Source organism: Papio anubis, chromosome 1 (genome assembly GCF_008728515.1).
Source record: "Papio anubis isolate 15944 chromosome 1, Panubis1.0, whole genome shotgun sequence".
Taxonomy (NCBI): domain Eukaryota; kingdom Metazoa; phylum Chordata; class Mammalia; order Primates; family Cercopithecidae; genus Papio; species Papio anubis.
Genome location: NC_044976.1, coordinates 189,999,495 through 190,018,235, shown reverse-complemented (window position 1 = coordinate 190,018,235; position 18,741 = coordinate 189,999,495). Strand labels below are relative to the sequence as shown.

Here is an 18,741-nt window from a genome sequence, read left to right as displayed (position 1 = left end):
AATGCATGGTAGCATTGTCTCCTACATTAGAACACAAAATACTTAGGGCAAGGGCTAGTGCTCCTGGTCTTTTCTACCTTACAGCAAGTAGCAGAGTGCGGGATGTACTCATCAAGGCTCAGGTCAAGTGTCAGCTCCTCTCTGAAGCTTTCCATGACCCTCTCCTGACAGAGTTGTTACTCCTCGGTTTTCATCACATGTTTCTTTAAGCAAACTCTGTGTCTTGGTCAGCATGGGCTGCTATAACAAAATACCATGGACTGGGTAGCTTAAACAATAGACATTTATTTCTTATAGTTCTCAAGGCTGAGATGTTTAAGATCAAGGTACTCACTGATTCTATTCCTGATGAGGACTCTCTTGCCTTGTAGATGGCCACTTTCCTGCTGTGTCCTCATACAATGAGGAGGGGAGTGGAGGGAGGAAGAGAGAGACAGACACAGAGAAAGAGAAAGGGAGCTAGCCAGCACGAGAGCGCTCTGATGTCTCCTCTTATAAGGCCGCTTATCCTATTGAATCAGTGTTTCATCCTTATGACTTCATTTAACTGTAATTGCTGATAGAGTTTGGCTGTGTCCTCACCCAAAATCTCATCTTGAATCGTAATCCCCATAATCCCCACGTGTCAAGGGTGGGACCAGGTGGAGGTGATTCAATCATGGAGGTGGTTTACCCCGTGCTGTTCTCGTGATAGTGAGTGAGTTCTCATGAGATCTGATGGTTTTATAAGCATCTGGCATTTCCCGTGCTTCCACTCACTCAGTCCTGCCACCCTGTAAAAAGTTGCCTCTCACCACGATTGTAAGTTTCCTGAGGAATGTGGAACTGTGAGTCTATAAAACTTCTTTCCTTTATAAATTACCCAGTCTCAGGTATTTCTTCATAGCAGTGTGAGAATGGACTAATACAATTAATTTCTCACTCCAAATATAGCCACACTGGGGGTTAGGTTATTAACATATGAATTTGAGGGAGGCACAGTTCAGTCTATTGTACCCTTGAACATCTTATGTGTGTTGTAACAATTTGTTTACGTCTGCTGCTAGGGGACTGTGGTCTTCTCAGGTGCTGTGCACTGTGCTGGACATTTGAGAATCACAAAGATGGATCCTGCCCTCAAGGGGTTGTATTAATTTTCTATTGCTGCTGTAACAAGTTATGACAAACTTAGTGTTTTCAAACAACATAGATTTATTTTCTTACAGTACCATGGGTTAGAAGTCTGATGCAGGGCTGGGCATGGTGGCTCATGCCTGTAATTCCAGCACTTTGGGAGGCTGAGGCAGGTGGATCACTTGAGGTCAGGAGTTCGAGACCAGCCTGGTCAACATGGTGAAAACCCATTTCTACTAAAAGTACAAAACAAAAAAAAATTAGCTAGATGTGGTGGTGCACACCTGCAGTCCCAGCTACTTGGGAGGCTGAGGTGGGAGAATCCCTTGAACCCGGGAGGCAGAGGTTGCAGAGATCATGCCATTGCACTCCAGCCTGGACAACAAAGTGAGACTGCATCTCAAATAAATAAATAAATAAATAAATAAATAAAAAGTCTGATGCAGGTCTCCCCGGAATAAAATCAACGTGTCAGCAGGGCTATGTTCTTTTTGGAGGCTCTGAGGGAGAATGTGTTTCCTGCCTTTCCCACTTTCTAGAGGCTGCCTGCATTCCTTGGCTTCTGGTCCCCTTTCTCCATGCATCTCTGAGACTCTTCTCCAGTTATATCTCCCTCTGATGCAGATTGGAAAGGTTCTCTGCTCTGAAGAATTCATGTGCGTAGACTGCATCCACTTGGATAATCTAGAATAATCTTCCCATTCCAAGGTCCTTAGTTATATATACAAAGAACCATTTGCCACTTCAGGTAACATTCACAGGTTCCAGGGATTAAAAAGTGGGCATCTTTGGGAAGGGCATCAGAGTGAAAGAGAGGGACATGTAAATTAGTGACTTAATGCAATATGCCAAGGGCAATAATGAAAATCTATTCAGGGTACATATATATACGAAGAGCATAGAGGAAGATGGTTGTTGATAAATGATGGTTATAACTGAGGCTCTGGCAGCAAGGATGGAGAGAAAATGGGTTCTAGGAAGGTAGAATGGGTATTATTTGGGTACCAATTTGGTGTAGGTGATGAAGGAGAGAGAGGGAAAAGCGAAGTGAGAATGACTTCCAGATTCTGGATTGGGATTGGGCAGGCTTCTCCCTGAGATAGGGAGCACACTATCTCTAGCATGAGAACGTGTTTATAGGATTCTTTGATTGCAAGTAAAAGAAATCTGAGTTGAATTAGGTTAGGCAAAGAGGAGAATTTATTATAAGTTTATTGGGGGGGAGGTTGTACAAGGAACTCAGGACAGGATTATAGTTGGGCATCAGACATGAACAAGATTGAGGATACAAGTACTATCAGGATCTTCCCTTTTCTTTCCCTCTGCTCCTCTCCTTGTGTCTTTTTACTTTTCTGTTTCTCTGAAGATGAGCACTTCCCTTCTACTGGTGAAATCTTACTAACCATAGTTGCTGATGTTATTCCTCATTTATAGTTCAGTCACTCAGACAAAGGCCAATCTCTCTCTCAATTGCATATTCCTGGGAAAGGGCTTTGATTTGTACAGCTCGAGTCAGGTGCCCAGTCTGGTGCACACAGCTATGGCCAGGGCTCAGTTTTTCTTCATGCCTTTCTATCTTCATGACTGCTCTGGCTACAACCATGCATTGGATGGAGTGTTTCTTAGAAAATGTTTCCTGGGCAGACATTCTAATAGAGATCCACTTCAGTGGAGATGCATTCAGTTTTGTCTTTTTCTGCTGCTTTAAAAAAAAGTTGAGATGTAATGTACAGTAAAATACACATCACTTAAAAGTTTAGTCTGAGGAGTTTTGACGAATGCATGCCCACATCCCAGTCAAGACATGGGACATTTCCGTCACTCCAAAAAGTTTCCTCATGCCTCCTATAGTCAATCTCCACTCCTCAAAGACAACCACAGTTCTGATTTCTATCACCGTAGAATAGCTTTGCTGGTTGTAGAACTTCACGTACATGAAATCAAACAATATATGCTCTTTGACCTTTTTCATTCTACATAATGTATCTGAGATTGTTGCTATATCAAAAGTCTTCTTTTTTGTTGCAGATAATATTTCACTATATATACATACCACATTTGTTTATTCATTCACCTGTTGATAGACATTTGGGTTATTTTCAGGTTTTTTTTTGGTCATTATGAACATTTTAATACAAGTCTTTTTAGAGTTAGAAGGAACTGTACATTAAATGCTGAGATTACAAAAGATGACTTCAGTTTTGAATAAATTGAGTTTGTGGTACTTGTCGGACACTCAGGTAGTAGTCTGGGCCCCTCTTGGAGTATAGTCTAAGTTGCAGAAGAGAGACAGGGTCTAGCAATGTAAATTTCTGTAGTCGCCAGCCTTTATGTAGAGTTAAAGCTATGGGAAAGTCCTCAGCTGAAGGACAAGCATTAGACAAGAAAATGCCCATATATTAAATCCTGAGAAGCATCAGTATTTGAGGAGCAGACTAAAAAGGAACCCTCTGTGGAGGCTAAGAGAAGCATGGCCATTTATCTTTGTGTCCCGATCATCAGGCACAGGACCCCACACACAGTCACTTCTCAATGTGCTAAATTTCACAGAATGCGTCCAGGGTACCTGGTTCTGGATAGACTCCGTAGAAGGAGATAGACCGGGAGGGCAAATGGCATGAGAAGTCTCACAGGCCAGAGTGATTGAAGGGGTGTGTCGGGGCAGGTAAACCCTACAGACTCTACCTGTGCTTATGCGGGGCTGGGGAGGACGAGTCATTACAGATGAAGAATTAGGTAAGGTCAGACCACTCAGGGCCTTAGATGGATGTCACATGAAGAATTTAGACTCCAACAGGCCTGCCACCCTGGGAGGAGTCATCGCGGGTTCTGGAGAAGGGCGTGACAGAGATTTCCTTTTGGGAAGTGTACTCTGGCAGCTGTGCCCCGGTGGTGGCAGCGGGTGCTGCTCCTGCTGGTGACCGTGTGGTGTTGTTAGCGGAGATAGTGTTTTCCACTGGGCTTTGGCTTGGTAGCCGCTGAAAGAGAACAACGCTGCCGCTGCTGCTGATTTCATGCCATTCCCTGACCTGGCTCTGTAACTTGGCCTCTGAGCCTTGGCCACAGAACGCAGAGGCCGTGGCATCTGGCCGCAGCTGGGAGGCAGTGCTTGCGCGCGGGGCCGGGTGGTGGGCTGGGAAGCCCGGGGCGGGGCAGCCGCGGGCCGGGGGCGGGGCACCACGGAGCCAGGCCACGCCCCTGCTCGCCCGCGCAGGCGCGCTGCGGGCCGTTAGCTGTCAGAGCCAAGCGGCGGGCTGGCGGCGGGCTCCGACGTCTGCGCCAGGACCCGGCGGGCTGAGCCCGGCGCAGCAGCCGCAGCCAGGGCAGCGCGGCCCCTACTCCCGGTCAGGTCGTAGAGGCGAGCTGGTCGCTGGCGCCTCGGGCAAGATGGGGAACCGGGAGATGGAGGAGCTGATCCCACTGGTGAACCGTCTGCAGGACGCCTTTTCGGCGCTGGGACAGAGCTGCCTGCTGGAGCTGCCGCAGATCGCCGTGGTGGGCGGCCAGAGCGCCGGCAAGAGCTCGGTGCTGGAGAACTTCGTGGGCAGGTGAGCGCGCAGGGCGCTGAGTGAGGATGCGGCGGGGGGCGACCCCGCTCCGGGCCGTTGGAACGTGGACGGGCAGCGGGAGCCAGAGGGTGGGTGGACCAGGCGCTGCGGTGGAATGGGGGGCAGAGTGGCGGTGTCCGTGGGGCGGGCGGGGTCCTCCAGCTCTGGGCATCCTCCGTCCCCTGCCACCCCCCGCCGGGTGGCCCTCCTGCCTGCCTTTCATCGTGCGATACAAAGCCATTTCCTCCCTGTCCTCCAGTCGGGGAGTCGGGGGAGGGTTCCGCCCCGGGATCGACCCCCACCCCCTCGGTGCGCGCCAGCCCCGGGCAGCCTCCCTGCGTAGCGCGCCGAAAGCTTCCCAGTGCCCCTCTCCTGTTTTCCCGGCTCAACACCCGCCTCCTTTTCCTGTCGCCCTCCGCGAGGCTCCCTGCGAGGCTGTGGGGCTTTATCCCCCGAGCCCCCTCCCCTAGGTGGAGATGCTTTCCTTCTGCCTGGGTTCTCGTTCCTCTCAGCTGTCTACTGTTGCCTGCCTCTAGCTGGGGAGGCGGGGTGCGAGGAGAAAGACGTCGTTTGTTGTGGTGAAGCTTTATCCGGAGACGCTCCCCCACCATTCTCCTCTCGGAGAGTCGAAGAATAAAAGGTGGTGTGTTTGCGTGTGCATCTATTCACAGCTCCAGACAACTGTGAGAGAGCCCTAGGCACAGACTTGGCAGTGGGTGGACTTGTGTTGTCCAGGTGCCATGTCATTCCTGCATCATCTCGGAACTGACCAGCATCTTTCTCGCACTCTCACTGCGCCCCCTCCCCCAGCATCATCTTCCGTTCTCTAAGCTCCTATTTGTCTTGCTAGCCTTCAAGATAACATTCTGAATCTAAATTGTAGCTGTGGTTTTCCTCATGACTCTTAATACAGAAACAGCTAAAGAATTAATTTTTGAATTGGGAATCAGCATTTCTTCCACTGAGCAATTCATGAGGGATTAAGTTACCTTAATGGCCTAGACTGAAGAGTGCAGACATTTGCTAAGAAGAGCCCATTTGAAAGCATTATGAAAGCTGAAATCTGTTTCCTAGTAGTAGAAAACCAGGTAGAAATGTACAGTATCCAAGAAAAAATGCTGGCGAGATTGTACTTTATTCTTTTTATTTGACTCACTTGTGACTTGGAATGCAGAAGATTCCTGTTTCTGTTCCTTTTTTCTTTTTTTGTTAGTGTTTGGTGATGTGTAAAATTTAGAGCTGGATATGCCCACATTTCCTTTGGAAATGCCAGTGTTCATAAAGTACATATTCCTTTCTCCCAAATGATGTTCCATCTTTCAGATGATACTTTTTTTTCCTGTATGAACTAGAAAGATAAGAAACCTAATAAAGTAAAAATTGCTTTGTATCCTTGAGTAATTCACTTAATTACTACACCCCATTTTTATACATTTTTTTGATTAATGAGCAAAGTGAAGGTAAAGTATTTTGCCTACGTCATCTTAGCCTTCTGGTGAAGTGATGGATAAATGTGTTATTTCAAACACATAACAGTTACTTTCTTTGATTTGTTGCCAATGAAATTTACTAGATTTAAAGTGGCATCCAAAGAGTGAGTTTTGATAATATATTTTTGGCTTTCCAAATGCCAGGGCATTTTTGTCATGACACTTTAAGAGTTATTTAACTATCTTTGTTTTTTAAACAAATACTTAGATTAAAATTGTAAGTATTTCAAATGAAATTACCATATTTTTATGCATCTTCCATATATTTACTTGGATGAGCCTATATTATATGTAAGTGCTTTGTTTGTAGTCAGAGCTTTTGAACTTAATGTCAGTTTTATGCACATATCACAATTCTACTTTCTAGGTTTTGAAATCCTAACATTCTTCTTAATGTTATAATAAAATTGTACACATTTCCCCACAGTAGCTATGTTCTTTTGAAATGATAATTTGAAAAAAGAAATATAGAAGAGTAAAATATTTAAGCTTGAATATTTTTCAAGATGGAATAAAAAATAGGGACATTACAAGTATAACAATCAGAACACTTACCAGAATGCATTAGTAATTTGTTGTACCTTAAAAAGTTTTACCACTAATTAACCGTTAGAATGTCAAATCAAAGAAAAGGGTGAACACAGAGGAAAAAGGTCATTTAATCCATATGTAAAGTCTGTATTATATGTAGAGATAACACCTGCCTAGCAGAGCTTATATATTAAGGAGAAAATTTAATTAGGAAGGTCATTTGACTTTAATAAAGATTTCGGTCATTGAATTATTGAGGAATCTAATTTCCAATTATAAGCCAACCTTAGGGAAAATGGAGTTTTCTATTTTGATAAGATATTCAGCCTAGGTGGAAAAAATTGTATCCATTTTCTACTATAACATCTTAGTGCTTTCTTGTCATTATCCAGGAATTTTGCAATAAAAATACGTTTCTTTACTAAGGATGCAACTTTACTCTTTTACACGAAACTGTTTTCATTTTAAGACTCTGATCTAATGTGCAGTTATTGAATGCAGCCATAAAAACCAAGGGTCATCACTTGTGTAAATTAATTGTGTTTGCTCTTGACTTAAGCTTCTTCTCTACAAAATAATGATGCATTTTCTCAACAATCCTTATTTAGTGGACTAACTGTATCTTCTCTCAGATAGTTTGTTTATATTGAGTTTTTTTTGACACCAATGAATGAATTCGGATGTGAATATGTTTACTTCATTTAGCGGTCGCTGTAAAAGCTGGTTTTTGGGTGACAGGTTTGAGATTGTTATGAATAAAATGAGTCATGAATGAACCACTTGTTTGTGATTTTCTTGCTGAAGTGATGAACGTGCATATTAATTTGATATAGCATGAGTAACCAGATTGTTCTTTTGGTGGTGCAGAATGAGATATATGTTGGCAATGAGAGGCAGCTTAAGATCTAATGAATAGAACCTGAGACCTCTAATCTCAACATAGGGGTTTACTAGCTGGCTTAGGTCTGCCTATTGGTCTGGTTTGTATACAGAAGAATTAAATTTATTCAACTATTTTCATTATACATATACATATATTTATAGTACAGTGGTGATGATAATAATGGTTAACATTTATTGACTGCTTGTTATTTGTAGGTACTATTCTGGGTGCTTTTATATGAATAATCTCGTTTAGTCCTCATAAAACCCCAAAGAGGTAGGTACTCTTATGATTTCCATTTTACGGAAGAGGAAATTAAGATTTAGAGAGTTTGAGTAACTCAAGGATAATTTAATTTAATATGAAAACAATGGAGCTAAGATTCAACTAGAGGTGTTGATCACTATAACCCATGTTCTAGAATCTCTGTGCCATATTGCATCCTCCATATTGAAGTTTACTGTTTCCTCTGATAAATACTTTTAACTTCTTTCTTGCTCCCTATATAAATGCTGCCTGTATTAATAAGAAGCTGGCCAGGCACAGTGCTCATGCCTGTAACCCCAGCATTTTGGGAAGCCAAGGCGGGAGGATTGCTTGAGCTCAGGAGTTTGAGACCAGTCTAGGCAACATAGTGAGATCTTGTCTCTACAAAAAAACAAAAAAAAATTAGCCAGGTATGGTGGAGTATGCCTGTAGTGCCAACTACTCGGGATGCTGAGGTAGGAGGATCACTTGAGTCCAGGAGGTCAAGGCTGTAGTGAGCCAGGATCGTGCCACTGCACTCCGGCATGGCTGACAGAGCAAGACTCTGTCTCAAATAATAATAGTAAACAAGAAGTTAACTATGTTAATGATTTTATTCATATTTATTTATATATGTTTACCTTGCCTCGTTTCACAGAAAATTTGAGGTGACCCTTTAGGTAGAAGCAACATTTATTAAAAGATAAGTATTTTTCTTTGCTATTTTAGACATTGTTAAAGAGAGTTTTAAAATGTAATTGGATTGTTTATTTAAGTATGTTTTTAGAATGCATAAAACTCGTTTATAGAGGTGTTAAGTGAAAACTGTACTAGTTGCTAATACGCAGATGTTTTAAAATGACACACTTGTTAGAAGCATTAGTTTTTCAATGCTAATTATATAGGCAGAAGAGTCCACATTATTTTATTCTAGTCTGAGTTGTAAATAGACTCTCAATTCTGCACAAATAGAAAAAGTTTTGTGATTAATGGGGATGAAATAAAACATTTTAAAAAAGTGATTATGCTGATATTTTTCAAGAAATTGCTCCTAAGTATTATTAGATAAATGGTGCTAAGAATTAAAATGTCATAATTATTGAGAACCATACTTCATAGTTCCCAAGGGTCTATAAATAAAGTGTCAAAACATGAACTTTTCTTCATCCAACAATGAATTGGTAGAACTTGAAATCACAAAAATATTTTTGCTGAATTAACATTATATAATATATGTTTAGGTTATCACAAATTCACAGTTGGTGGTACTTAATTACCACCGTCAAATGAATTCTTTTTTTATTAACAATGTGTGAGAAGCAATACAACTAAGGTAACTGGACTGGATAGGATATCTCTGTTTTAGAATCTACTTATGATTAACAGTTATCCAAAAATGCACTTGATTTAACTTCTTTACGAATGAAGTTGGGCAGTCACCCAGAACCTTGGAGGAATGGAAACTTAATCTTTAGCTGGATTAGAGGGTAGGCTATCGGGTTCTGTATCAATGGAGCATACATTTAGAGTGTTAGATCTTCTTAGGTAGTACCTTTTGCAGGGCTAGTAAGTTAAATTATGAAGTTTTATTCATTATTGTGATTTATGTTAGAGGGACTTCAAATATCTAGAAAGAAATAGATTATTTTTTTTCCTCTGCTACCAGAGCCAAGTCAAGAGAGTCCCAAGCTCATATGCTATATAGAATGCTCCAATTTAATTTGCTGTATGGCCAAAGTTTTGCAATTTATCCTAGTCCAAGTTTGCATTGCAATTTCTTACACTCTCTGCATTGATTTAAAAATTCTTGTGGATTATGTTATACTAAATACATTTTATAAAGTAGAGGGGAAAAAGGGGGCCAACATTTGCTTAGCCATTATGGGGTGGCAGACGTGGATTCTGCTAGACACTTTTCATACCTTCTATTCCTTAACTGTTTCCATATCCCCATGTCAATAGGGGAGAAAATTCAGGGTTGGAGAGACAAGTCATTCACCCAGAATCATATGGCTAGTAAGCAGCCAAGCTGGCATTCGGTATGACTCCTACTGGAACTCTTGAGAAATATGGACACATAAAACCAATGAACATGTATTTATTGAGTTCTAAGTATACTGGGTAAGAATATATAAGAAAATATGAAGCTGATGTATGTATAAAAAGAGAACTGACAGGATAAAGTATGAGACAACTTTCAAATGCATATGTAAAATGAAGGTAGTCAGATATAATGCAAACTAATCAGGATAAAAAATTATAGTATGTCAATTTATTTTTACAAAAATCCCCGAAAAACTACAGTTCTGAAATTGAACTGAATATAAGTGGAAAGTAGACAATATATGAGTTTCCAGTGGCATCTGGCAGCCCGTATCATTTTAGCTCAAGCCTGCATGTACTGAAGTATCTATGTCAAAGCAGGAAGGTGGTGATCTGTGTCTCAGTTTCTGAGTTGACAACAAGGCATTGAATTTAGACTGTGACTTTATCACAAAGAGATACTGTATATTGGAGAGGGCCCTAAAGAAGAACAGCAAGGAAAAAAAAAGAGGTTGGAGAGATTAAAAATATAACTGGATGCAGTGAAGGTTAATTGAGAGTGGGATGGATCAGATCAACTATTTTATAAGGACCTCCAAGACACTAATACTTAAGGGAGGTGAATTCTATTTTCGTTTTAAAGAATAAGTTATTTAGTTAAAGGAGTAGAATAAGTCGAAGATACAAATGTCAGGGAAAATGTCCTAAAGGCAAACCTGAAAATGGAATGAATTGTTTAGAATGGGAGGAGGGTAAAGGAATTGACACCAAATGATTTGCATTTCATGAATTAAAAATCATTTCCAACAAATTAGGGGTTCATTAATACCATATTTATTACTCTGTGTGTGTGGGTGTGTGTGTGTGGTCATAGGTAGCTTAGCTTTTCTTCCTCTATTAGTAGCAAGACTGGCATTTGATGACATTATTATAAGAAGCTTTCCTCTGGCTTGATTTTCTCTAACTTGCTGGAGCCACAGTAAGATACAGAGAAACCAGAGATTTGCCCAAGGTCAGAAAAAATCAGAGCTAGGTTTGGAACTTAATGTTAGGAACTGGGAGGCCTGTGCCAGTTCATCATCTTCTCTTCCTCCTCTTATTGTTTTAGAGCACCTCCCTCCAACCCTTACCCTGCCTCCTCCTTTTCCCATCCCTTTGCATTGGGCCAGCCTTTTTCTCTTCCATGATACTCTCCTTCATTACTCTTCTTGATAGTTGACCAGCAGTGACATTACATTTTATTACATTTTTTTTTTCCCCATACAGAATAGTGGAGACAGGGAGCAGAATTTTTCTCAGACTTAGGCAAATTAATTTGACTGAAATAGCATACTCATGAGTAAAGTGTGACTTTTAGGGAACAGATGGGCTCAGGAAAAGACTGAATAAGATATTGGATGTTTTTACACATTATTAATATTTATCCACAAGGTGGGCATTAGCTAGAAAGATATGCCTGAGATGGTCATCAATAGGCCTTGCTTAAACCAACACAAGCTTCTGAAAAGTTGTATGTAAATAAATAATCTAAACAGAAATGTTATTATTTAAACAAGTGGGTGAACTTTTAGGTAAATTAAAGATATTTTTGTGTAGCAAATCTGCTTCCTTCAGTTTGCCTGTTTTCTATTCTTTGTGTGTGTGTGTTTGTATTCTTAGAGTGCATTGAGTGACACTGAGGTCCATTAATGTTATAGAGATTATTTTAACAATTAATTTTTCAGCAAGCATTAATGTGTTAAATCTTTAGTGTTAATTGATAATAAAAACAGAGCAGTTGTTGAGGAAAATGATGATACATTTAATGCCTGAATTATATGAATGATACAGGATTGCTTTAGATCTTGTTTTTCCCTAGTATCCCTGCTGCAAGTCCTCTATTTCCAAGGGTTGAAAATGTGCCTCAGTGCTCCTTTGTGACAGTGTGTCATTTTTATTTCCCACTGCTTCAAGGTCATGATATACCCATGAATAGCATATACACACATGATAGCAGTAGCTAGGGCTTCTGAAGGACCTCTTTGTTTATCCTTTCAGTGGCTTGGAATTGAAAGACTAATGTATTTAATAAGTAATTTAGTAGGTGACTAAACTTGTTTATGGTGCTTGTTTTTTTAGATTCCCCAAAAGTGAATATTTGAAGAGGAATCATCACAGTGTGGTGATGGAGTGCAGGCTTTGCTGGCTGCTCTTGAGTCCTGCCTCTGACTCTCGCTGGTAGCATGGCTCCTCATTACGGAACCTAGCCTCACTTGGCCTCAGTTTCTTCATCTGCAAAATAGGGATTGCAGACTTCACCTTTTAATCTGTGTGCGAGTTCTGAGTAAGATGGTATGAAGTGCCTGGCCCATAGTATGCATTCAATAACTGATTGGTCTTAATTTAAATCAGTTATTTAGACTGGACATTTTTTGAGTATTTTAAAAACAAAAGTAAGTTGAGGCAGATGGTAATGCATATTTGCAAATTCTTTTTGTGAATGTTGGAAAATTACAGTTGCATCAAAATGCTTACTTGTAGACAAGGCTAATAGAATATATTTGAGCCTTCTTTAAAGAAAGCATTGCCCATGTTCGTTAAATGCATTGTCATAGTGCATTCTTGTTTTGTTTAAATCGATATATGCAAAGTGAACCCAGTTTGTATACTCTTCCCTTCCAAGAGTTCCAAAGCAGTTTCTGTTATTTCATTAATCCTTTGAATTTCTGTGAGAAGATAGCAAAAGCATGTTTTGTTTACTTTAATTTAGAAATAAAAAAAGATTAAGCTGGAAAAAAGTTAGGTGACATACTAGGGGTCACATGGTGAGTACTAGAGATTAATGAACAAAATAGAATTAATAACAGAGATAATAGAATTCAAATGAATTTTTCTGACATTATTTTTAGCTTTTTCCTAGAGAATAGATTTTAAGGAAGATAGTCGATTCTGTGATATAAAGTAAACCATTCTTAGCATGTTCCTTTTCTTTTGGAAGTGTTAGATGAAACTGCAGGCAAAGGTGGGATAGAAGGGGGAAAAACAATTGAGGAAGTCTAGTTGGTGAAGCAGAACTACTTAGCAAGAGTATGGTCTGAGCCCAAGGAAAACATCTACAACCAAGGGTTCAGGAGGTAAGATGTAATTAGACCTTAAAAGAAGTACCAACATTTTTGTAGTAGATGTTGAAATAATACCCAATAGCTCTTTTTTTTTTCCAGTGTAAAGATTCATATTCTGATTTGATTGATATTCCCATAACTTGTTAACCGTCAGTTTTAGCTCTGAGCTAGTTAGCTGGTTCTATTTGGAATTACATTATTTTTAAGTTACTAGATATACCTCAGAAGCTTTGAAAAGGATAGCTTTGGGTTTCTTATCTAGTGGAGGTTTAGAACCCTGTATATGTGTGTCTGTTTATGTTTTCTGGTTAATAAAACTGAAACCCATTCTCTTCATATTTTGAAGAGAGGGACAAAGGCTTGCAATTATTTTTATGGATCCTAGCCTTCATGGTTCTGAGTCCTACTACCAGGACAGCAACAATTGTGTGGTGAGATTTCGGCATTCGTATCTGAATACCAATAGAATGACCTGCATACTGAAGTCCTTGTAAATTCAGCTTAAGAAACTTTAGCCTGTTTATTTAATCCTAAAAACATATCATGTAAAATGTATGTGTGGGTACTTGATTTGAATTATGTACTTTGAATGTTAAATATTCTCTTAGGGCTTTGTTTTTTCTTTTTTTCCCCCCCAGAGTCAATTAAGAAGGGAAGTGGCAGAAGGATCATGAGTTCCTCGCTTGCAGAGCAAGCGGGGAGATGAGAAGGAGAAAGCAATGCTTTTGTGAGTGTCCACTAGATTGTAGGGACATACGAAGAGAAAAGACCCATAAGGTTCAACTGCTGTGGGAATTAGGAGTATCTGTGAATGAGTTAGTTTGGGGTGTATTTGGTTCCCCCCCAACTCCCTGTGGCAGGTGGTCCCTGCGTATTTGTTGAAGGTGTGCCAAAGGTAAGTAAGATTGCACGCCAAGAACAGTGAGAGCTGGGTTTAGTCTGGCCTCTGCTGTCATCCGCTGGTCTTCCTCAGCTCTCTCTGTCTGATTTAGAGGCCCCTCCTTGGTGGCCCTTGTTAACACTTCACTGCACAGGAATCTACTGAACAGTTGGTTGCCTCATCTGTCTGCCCAACTATTTGCAGCTTCCATGAAGCCAGGAGCTGTGTCTCCTTTATCATTTTCCATAGTGCAGTGCTGGCATACGGCAGGAGCTAACTGAATGAATCAGCTACTTGACTCTGTACAAGCCATTTATCTAAGCTGAAACATAACCTTTGTCATCAATAAATTGGTCGAAAATAGTAGAGTGGGCTTGGATTAGAACAGTGGTTTTTTTTTTTTTTTTGAGACTGAGTCTCGCTCTGTCGCCCAGGCTGAAGTGCAGTGAATGGCGTGATCTCTGCTCACTGCAACCTCTGCCTCCCAGGTTCAAGCAATTCTCATGCCTCAGCCTCCTAAGTAGCTGGGACTACAGGGGTGTGCCACCACACCTGGCTAATTTTCATATGTTTAGTAGAGATGGGGTTTCGCTATGTTGGCCAGGCTTGTCTTGAACTCCTGACCTCAGGTGATCCGCCCGCCTCGGCCTCCCAAAATGCTGGGATTATAGGCATGAGCCACTGCACCTGGCCTGAACGGTGTTTTTTAAACTGTAGATTGTGACCTAATAGTGGGCCATGATATCAATTTAGTGAGATTGTGTTTGACAGTGTTAAATAAAGTATCAGACTACATCCAAGGTAGTTATAAGTACTGCTTTGTGAAAGTTTTGTATTAGTTGCATATTTGTATATGCATACTAGGCTGCAATGTAAAATGTATTTCTTACTGTGGGTTTTCCTCAAAATTGTTGAATGCCTCTGGTCTAGATTAAATCTAATATTACTTCTAGGTGCTTATTTGGTTATTCTCTGTTTAAATGGCAGGACATATCTTTTTTTTTTTTTGAGACGGAGTCTCGCTCTGTCGCCCAGGCTGGAGTGCAGTGGCCTGATCTCCGCTCACTGTAAGCTCCGCCTCCCAGGTTCATGCCATTCTCCTGCCTCAGCCTCCTAAGTAGCTGGGACTACAAGCACCTGCCACCGTGCCCGGCTCATTTTTTGTATTTTTTTTTTTTTTGGTAGAGACAGGGTTTCACTGTGTTAGCCAGGGTGGTCGCGATCTCCTGACCTCGTGATCCACCTGCCTCGACCTCCCAAAGTGCTGGGATTACACACGTGAGCCACTGTGCCCGGCCCAGGACACATCTTTTTATTAGAGAAGACACAATTCACACTATACCGTTACTATTCCACTAGGATGAATTAAAATGGAAATAACTTTATTATTTTAATAATAAATCACTTTATTATGTCTTTTAATCGAAAAAGTGATATGTACATGTAATACAAATTCAGACATTCCAAAATACCTTATATATATACCATACAAATGCCTTTCCCCTATTGAGGTTTCCTAGTAAGATGTTTCATTTACCTGCCTGTCTTCCAGATTACTTCTGAATTTGTATTTCCTTTATATGAAATTTATTTGAGTTTTGAGGACAGACAGAATTTAATAAAGTTGTTTGTAGGTAGATGATACAACCAGTTAAGAAAGGCCACGTTTGAAAATTCTATTAGCAGATGGATTTGTCCATTTACTGAGTCATTTACAAAGAATCATATGTTGCGAGTCCACAGTATGCCAGAAATTGTGCGAGGCTCTGATGTGCAGCAGCTCCTTCAACGAGCTTGCTGATCCAGTGGGTACAGGATTGCTATGCACTGTGTTGTCAGGATACCCAGGCTAACAATTGTTATGAGAGCCATTTGTCAGAGAATCGTTGGTGAGTTCATGATACTGTCTCTAAATATTTGAGGAGCTGTTACTTGGAAAAAGATTAGACTGACTCAGTATCTCCCCAGAAGACATCATTAGAACAAATGGGTGAACATTACAGGCAGACAGACTTAAACTTAACGTAGGGGAAACTGTTCAATAGAACACTTTAAAACATGGAATGGATTGCCTGTGAAACAGTAAGTATTCCATCCCCATAAGGGTAGAGACTGGCGATTGATGACTTGCTGGCTGCTTGGCATGGTGTAGTCAGGAGGGGGGTTGAGCAAAAGGACTTTGAAGGTTGTTTTTTTTGTTGTTGTTGTTTGTTTGTTTTGAACAGTCTTATGATTAGGCTTGATGGATGCCAGAAACCTGGCCTTAAAAAAATGTGTGTTTTCTATAGGTTATCTATAGGTAGGTAAGAAATGACAGACTTATAAAAGAGTTAAGACCTCTCTGGGTCTAGCCCTTCAAAAAATCATTGTGCCTGTCAGCGTATGGAATGGCTAATTCCATGAAGCAGCTGTGATTAAGGGTGTTTTACAGGTAAACTGTATTTATTCTTCTTCTTCTTCTTTTTTTTTTTTTTTTTTTTTTTTGAGACAGGGTCTAGCTCTGTCACCCAGGCTGTGGGGCAATAGCAGGAAAACTGCTCACTGTAGCCTCAATCTCCCTGGCTGATGAGATCCTCCCACCTCAGCCTTCCAAGTAGCTGAGACCACAAGTGTGCACCACCATGCCCAGCTAATTTTTAAATTTTTTTCGTAGACACAGGGTCTCCCTACGTTGCCCAGGCTGGTCTTGAACTCCTTCCTGGGCTCAAGTAATTCCCTTGCCTTGGCCTCCCAAAGTGCTGGGATTACAGGTATGAGCCACTGTGCCTGGTCTGTATTTATTTATTTATTTTTTTAGAAAGCTCAATTTTAAAATCTGCTTTTCTAATTGATGCAGTTTCTTTCAGTGGTGTACCAGTCTAGAAACTTAGAAAATAAACATAGTTTAGTTTCCTTTTTTATTTTTAAAATCTTCCTATATCTAACACATATTGTAATTTCTTTATTCAAAACATCTTTTTGAATAAAGGAAACACCTTTTTCTCTTTCTTCTCATTCTGACCATCAGAGTCTCAGTTGTCCTCCTTTCACACGTGGGATGACTCTGACAGCATCCTGCCCTCTCACTTTCTCCATTTCTTATTCATCCATTCCATGTAAACATTGCTGCTCTCAGGTTAATCTTCCAAAGCACAAGTTTAATGTCTCTGTCCTCAATAACCTGCAGTCCCCTCCCTCCCCTTTAAAAATCTCTACTTGGTTTTCAAAACTTTCTACCCATTCAACTTTTGCTTTCCACTCCTCCCAGAGGTTTTCACCTCATTTTTTTTCATCTTTTCTGTGTATGCAGTGGCCATTTCTGATTACTTAAGAACAGGCATAGCTTGAGTAGAGCATATTTTGTGACCAAAAGGAGTTTAAACAATCCACTTATACTTGAGTTCCTACTTTGTGAAAGACACTGTTTTGGGATAGAAAAAAAAATATTTGCCCTTAACAGAATCTAGTGTAGACTAGCATAGAGTGTAGTCAGAACTTACACAGTGTTGAGGTAAAGAACATGTATTCTGTGGAGCCTGACGCCCTGGGTTCACATCCCCGTTCTGCCACTTAATAGTTCTGAGATCTAAGTAATCACTTAACCTGCCTGTGCCTCAGCTTCCTCACCGGTACAATGGGACAATAGTAGTACCCTCCTCATGTGGTGGTTGTAAAAATTAAATTAATGCATGTGAAACACTTAGGAGAGAGTCTGTCACATGGGAACATAGTTACCTGTTTATGAGTAGTATTATTGGGGATGGAAGTTTAGACAGAATTTGGGTGCCTTTAGAGGTACAGAGTGTTCTGGATGATCAAAGGAAAAGGTCCTTTTTTTTTTTTTGAGACAGAGTCTCGTTCTTGTCACCCAGGCTGGAGTGCAGTGGCACGATCTCGGCTCAATCTATCAAATTCTTACTATTTAATGCCCTTTTCAAATACTGCTAGTTTACATGGAATCTTTCTTGGACTCTCCAAAGCAAACTTGAAAGACCTCGCCTCCCAGATTCAAGGATTCAAGCGATTCTCCTGCCTCAGCCTCCTGAGTAGCTGGGGTTACAGGCACCCGCCAGCATGCCAGGCTAATTTTATTTATTTATTTTTGTAGAGATAGGGTTTCACCATGTTGGCTAGGCTGGTCTCAAACTTCTGACCTCAGGTGATTCGCCTGCCTCCACCTCCCAAAGTGCTGGGATTACAGGTATGAGCCTCCGTCCCAATTTTTCCTTTTTAAAAAATTATTATTTTAGGTTCAGGGGCACATGTGCAGGTTTGTTTTATAGGTAAACTCATGTCATGGGGGCTTGTGGTACAGATTATTTCTTCACCCAGGTACTAAATCTAGTACCTAATAGTTATTTTTTCTGATCCTCTCCCTTCTCCCACCCTTCACCCTCAAGGAGGCCCCAGTGTCTATTGTTTCCTTTGTGTTTATGAGTTCTAATCATTTAACTCCTGCTAATGAGTGAGAACAGGCAACATTTGGTTTTCTGCTCCTGCGTTAGTTTGCTAAACATAGCGGTCTCCAGCTCCGTCCGTGTTCCTGCAAAGAACATAATCTCATTCCTTTAAGGCTACATGGTATTCCATGGTGTATATGTACCACATTTTCTTTATCCAGTCTGTCACTGATGGGCATTTAGGTTGATTCCATGTCTTTGCTATTGTGAATAGTGCTGCAGTGAACATTCATATTCATGTGTCTTTATGGTAGAATGACATAGTTATATTTCTCTGGGTATATACCCAGTAATGGGATTGTTGGATTGAATGGTACTTCTGTTTTTAGTTCTTTGAGGAATTGCCATACTCCTTTCTGCAATGGTTGAAATAATTTACACTCTTACCAACAGTGTATAAGTGTTACCATTTCTCCATATCCTTGTCAGCATCTGTTATTTTTTGACTTTTATGTAGTAGCCATTCT

The 18,741-nt window shown here is 40.7% G+C and overlaps 1 protein-coding gene across 12 annotated transcripts in view; it reads left to right on the top strand.

Moving 5' to 3' along the window:
• The first annotated feature begins 4,336 nt into the window (after positions 1-4,336).
• Positions 4,337-18,741, top strand: part of DNM3 (dynamin 3) — a 566,482-nt gene continuing 552,077 nt past the window's right edge. For all 12 annotated transcript variants that reach the window (XM_031662793.1, XM_009194141.4, XM_031662781.1 and 9 more), the window contains exon 1: positions 4,337-4,661. In XM_031662793.1, coding sequence (XP_031518653.1) covers positions 4,501-4,661 — 161 coding nt within the window. In that variant the 5' untranslated portion in view covers positions 4,337-4,500. The remainder of the gene's footprint in view (positions 4,662-18,741) is intronic.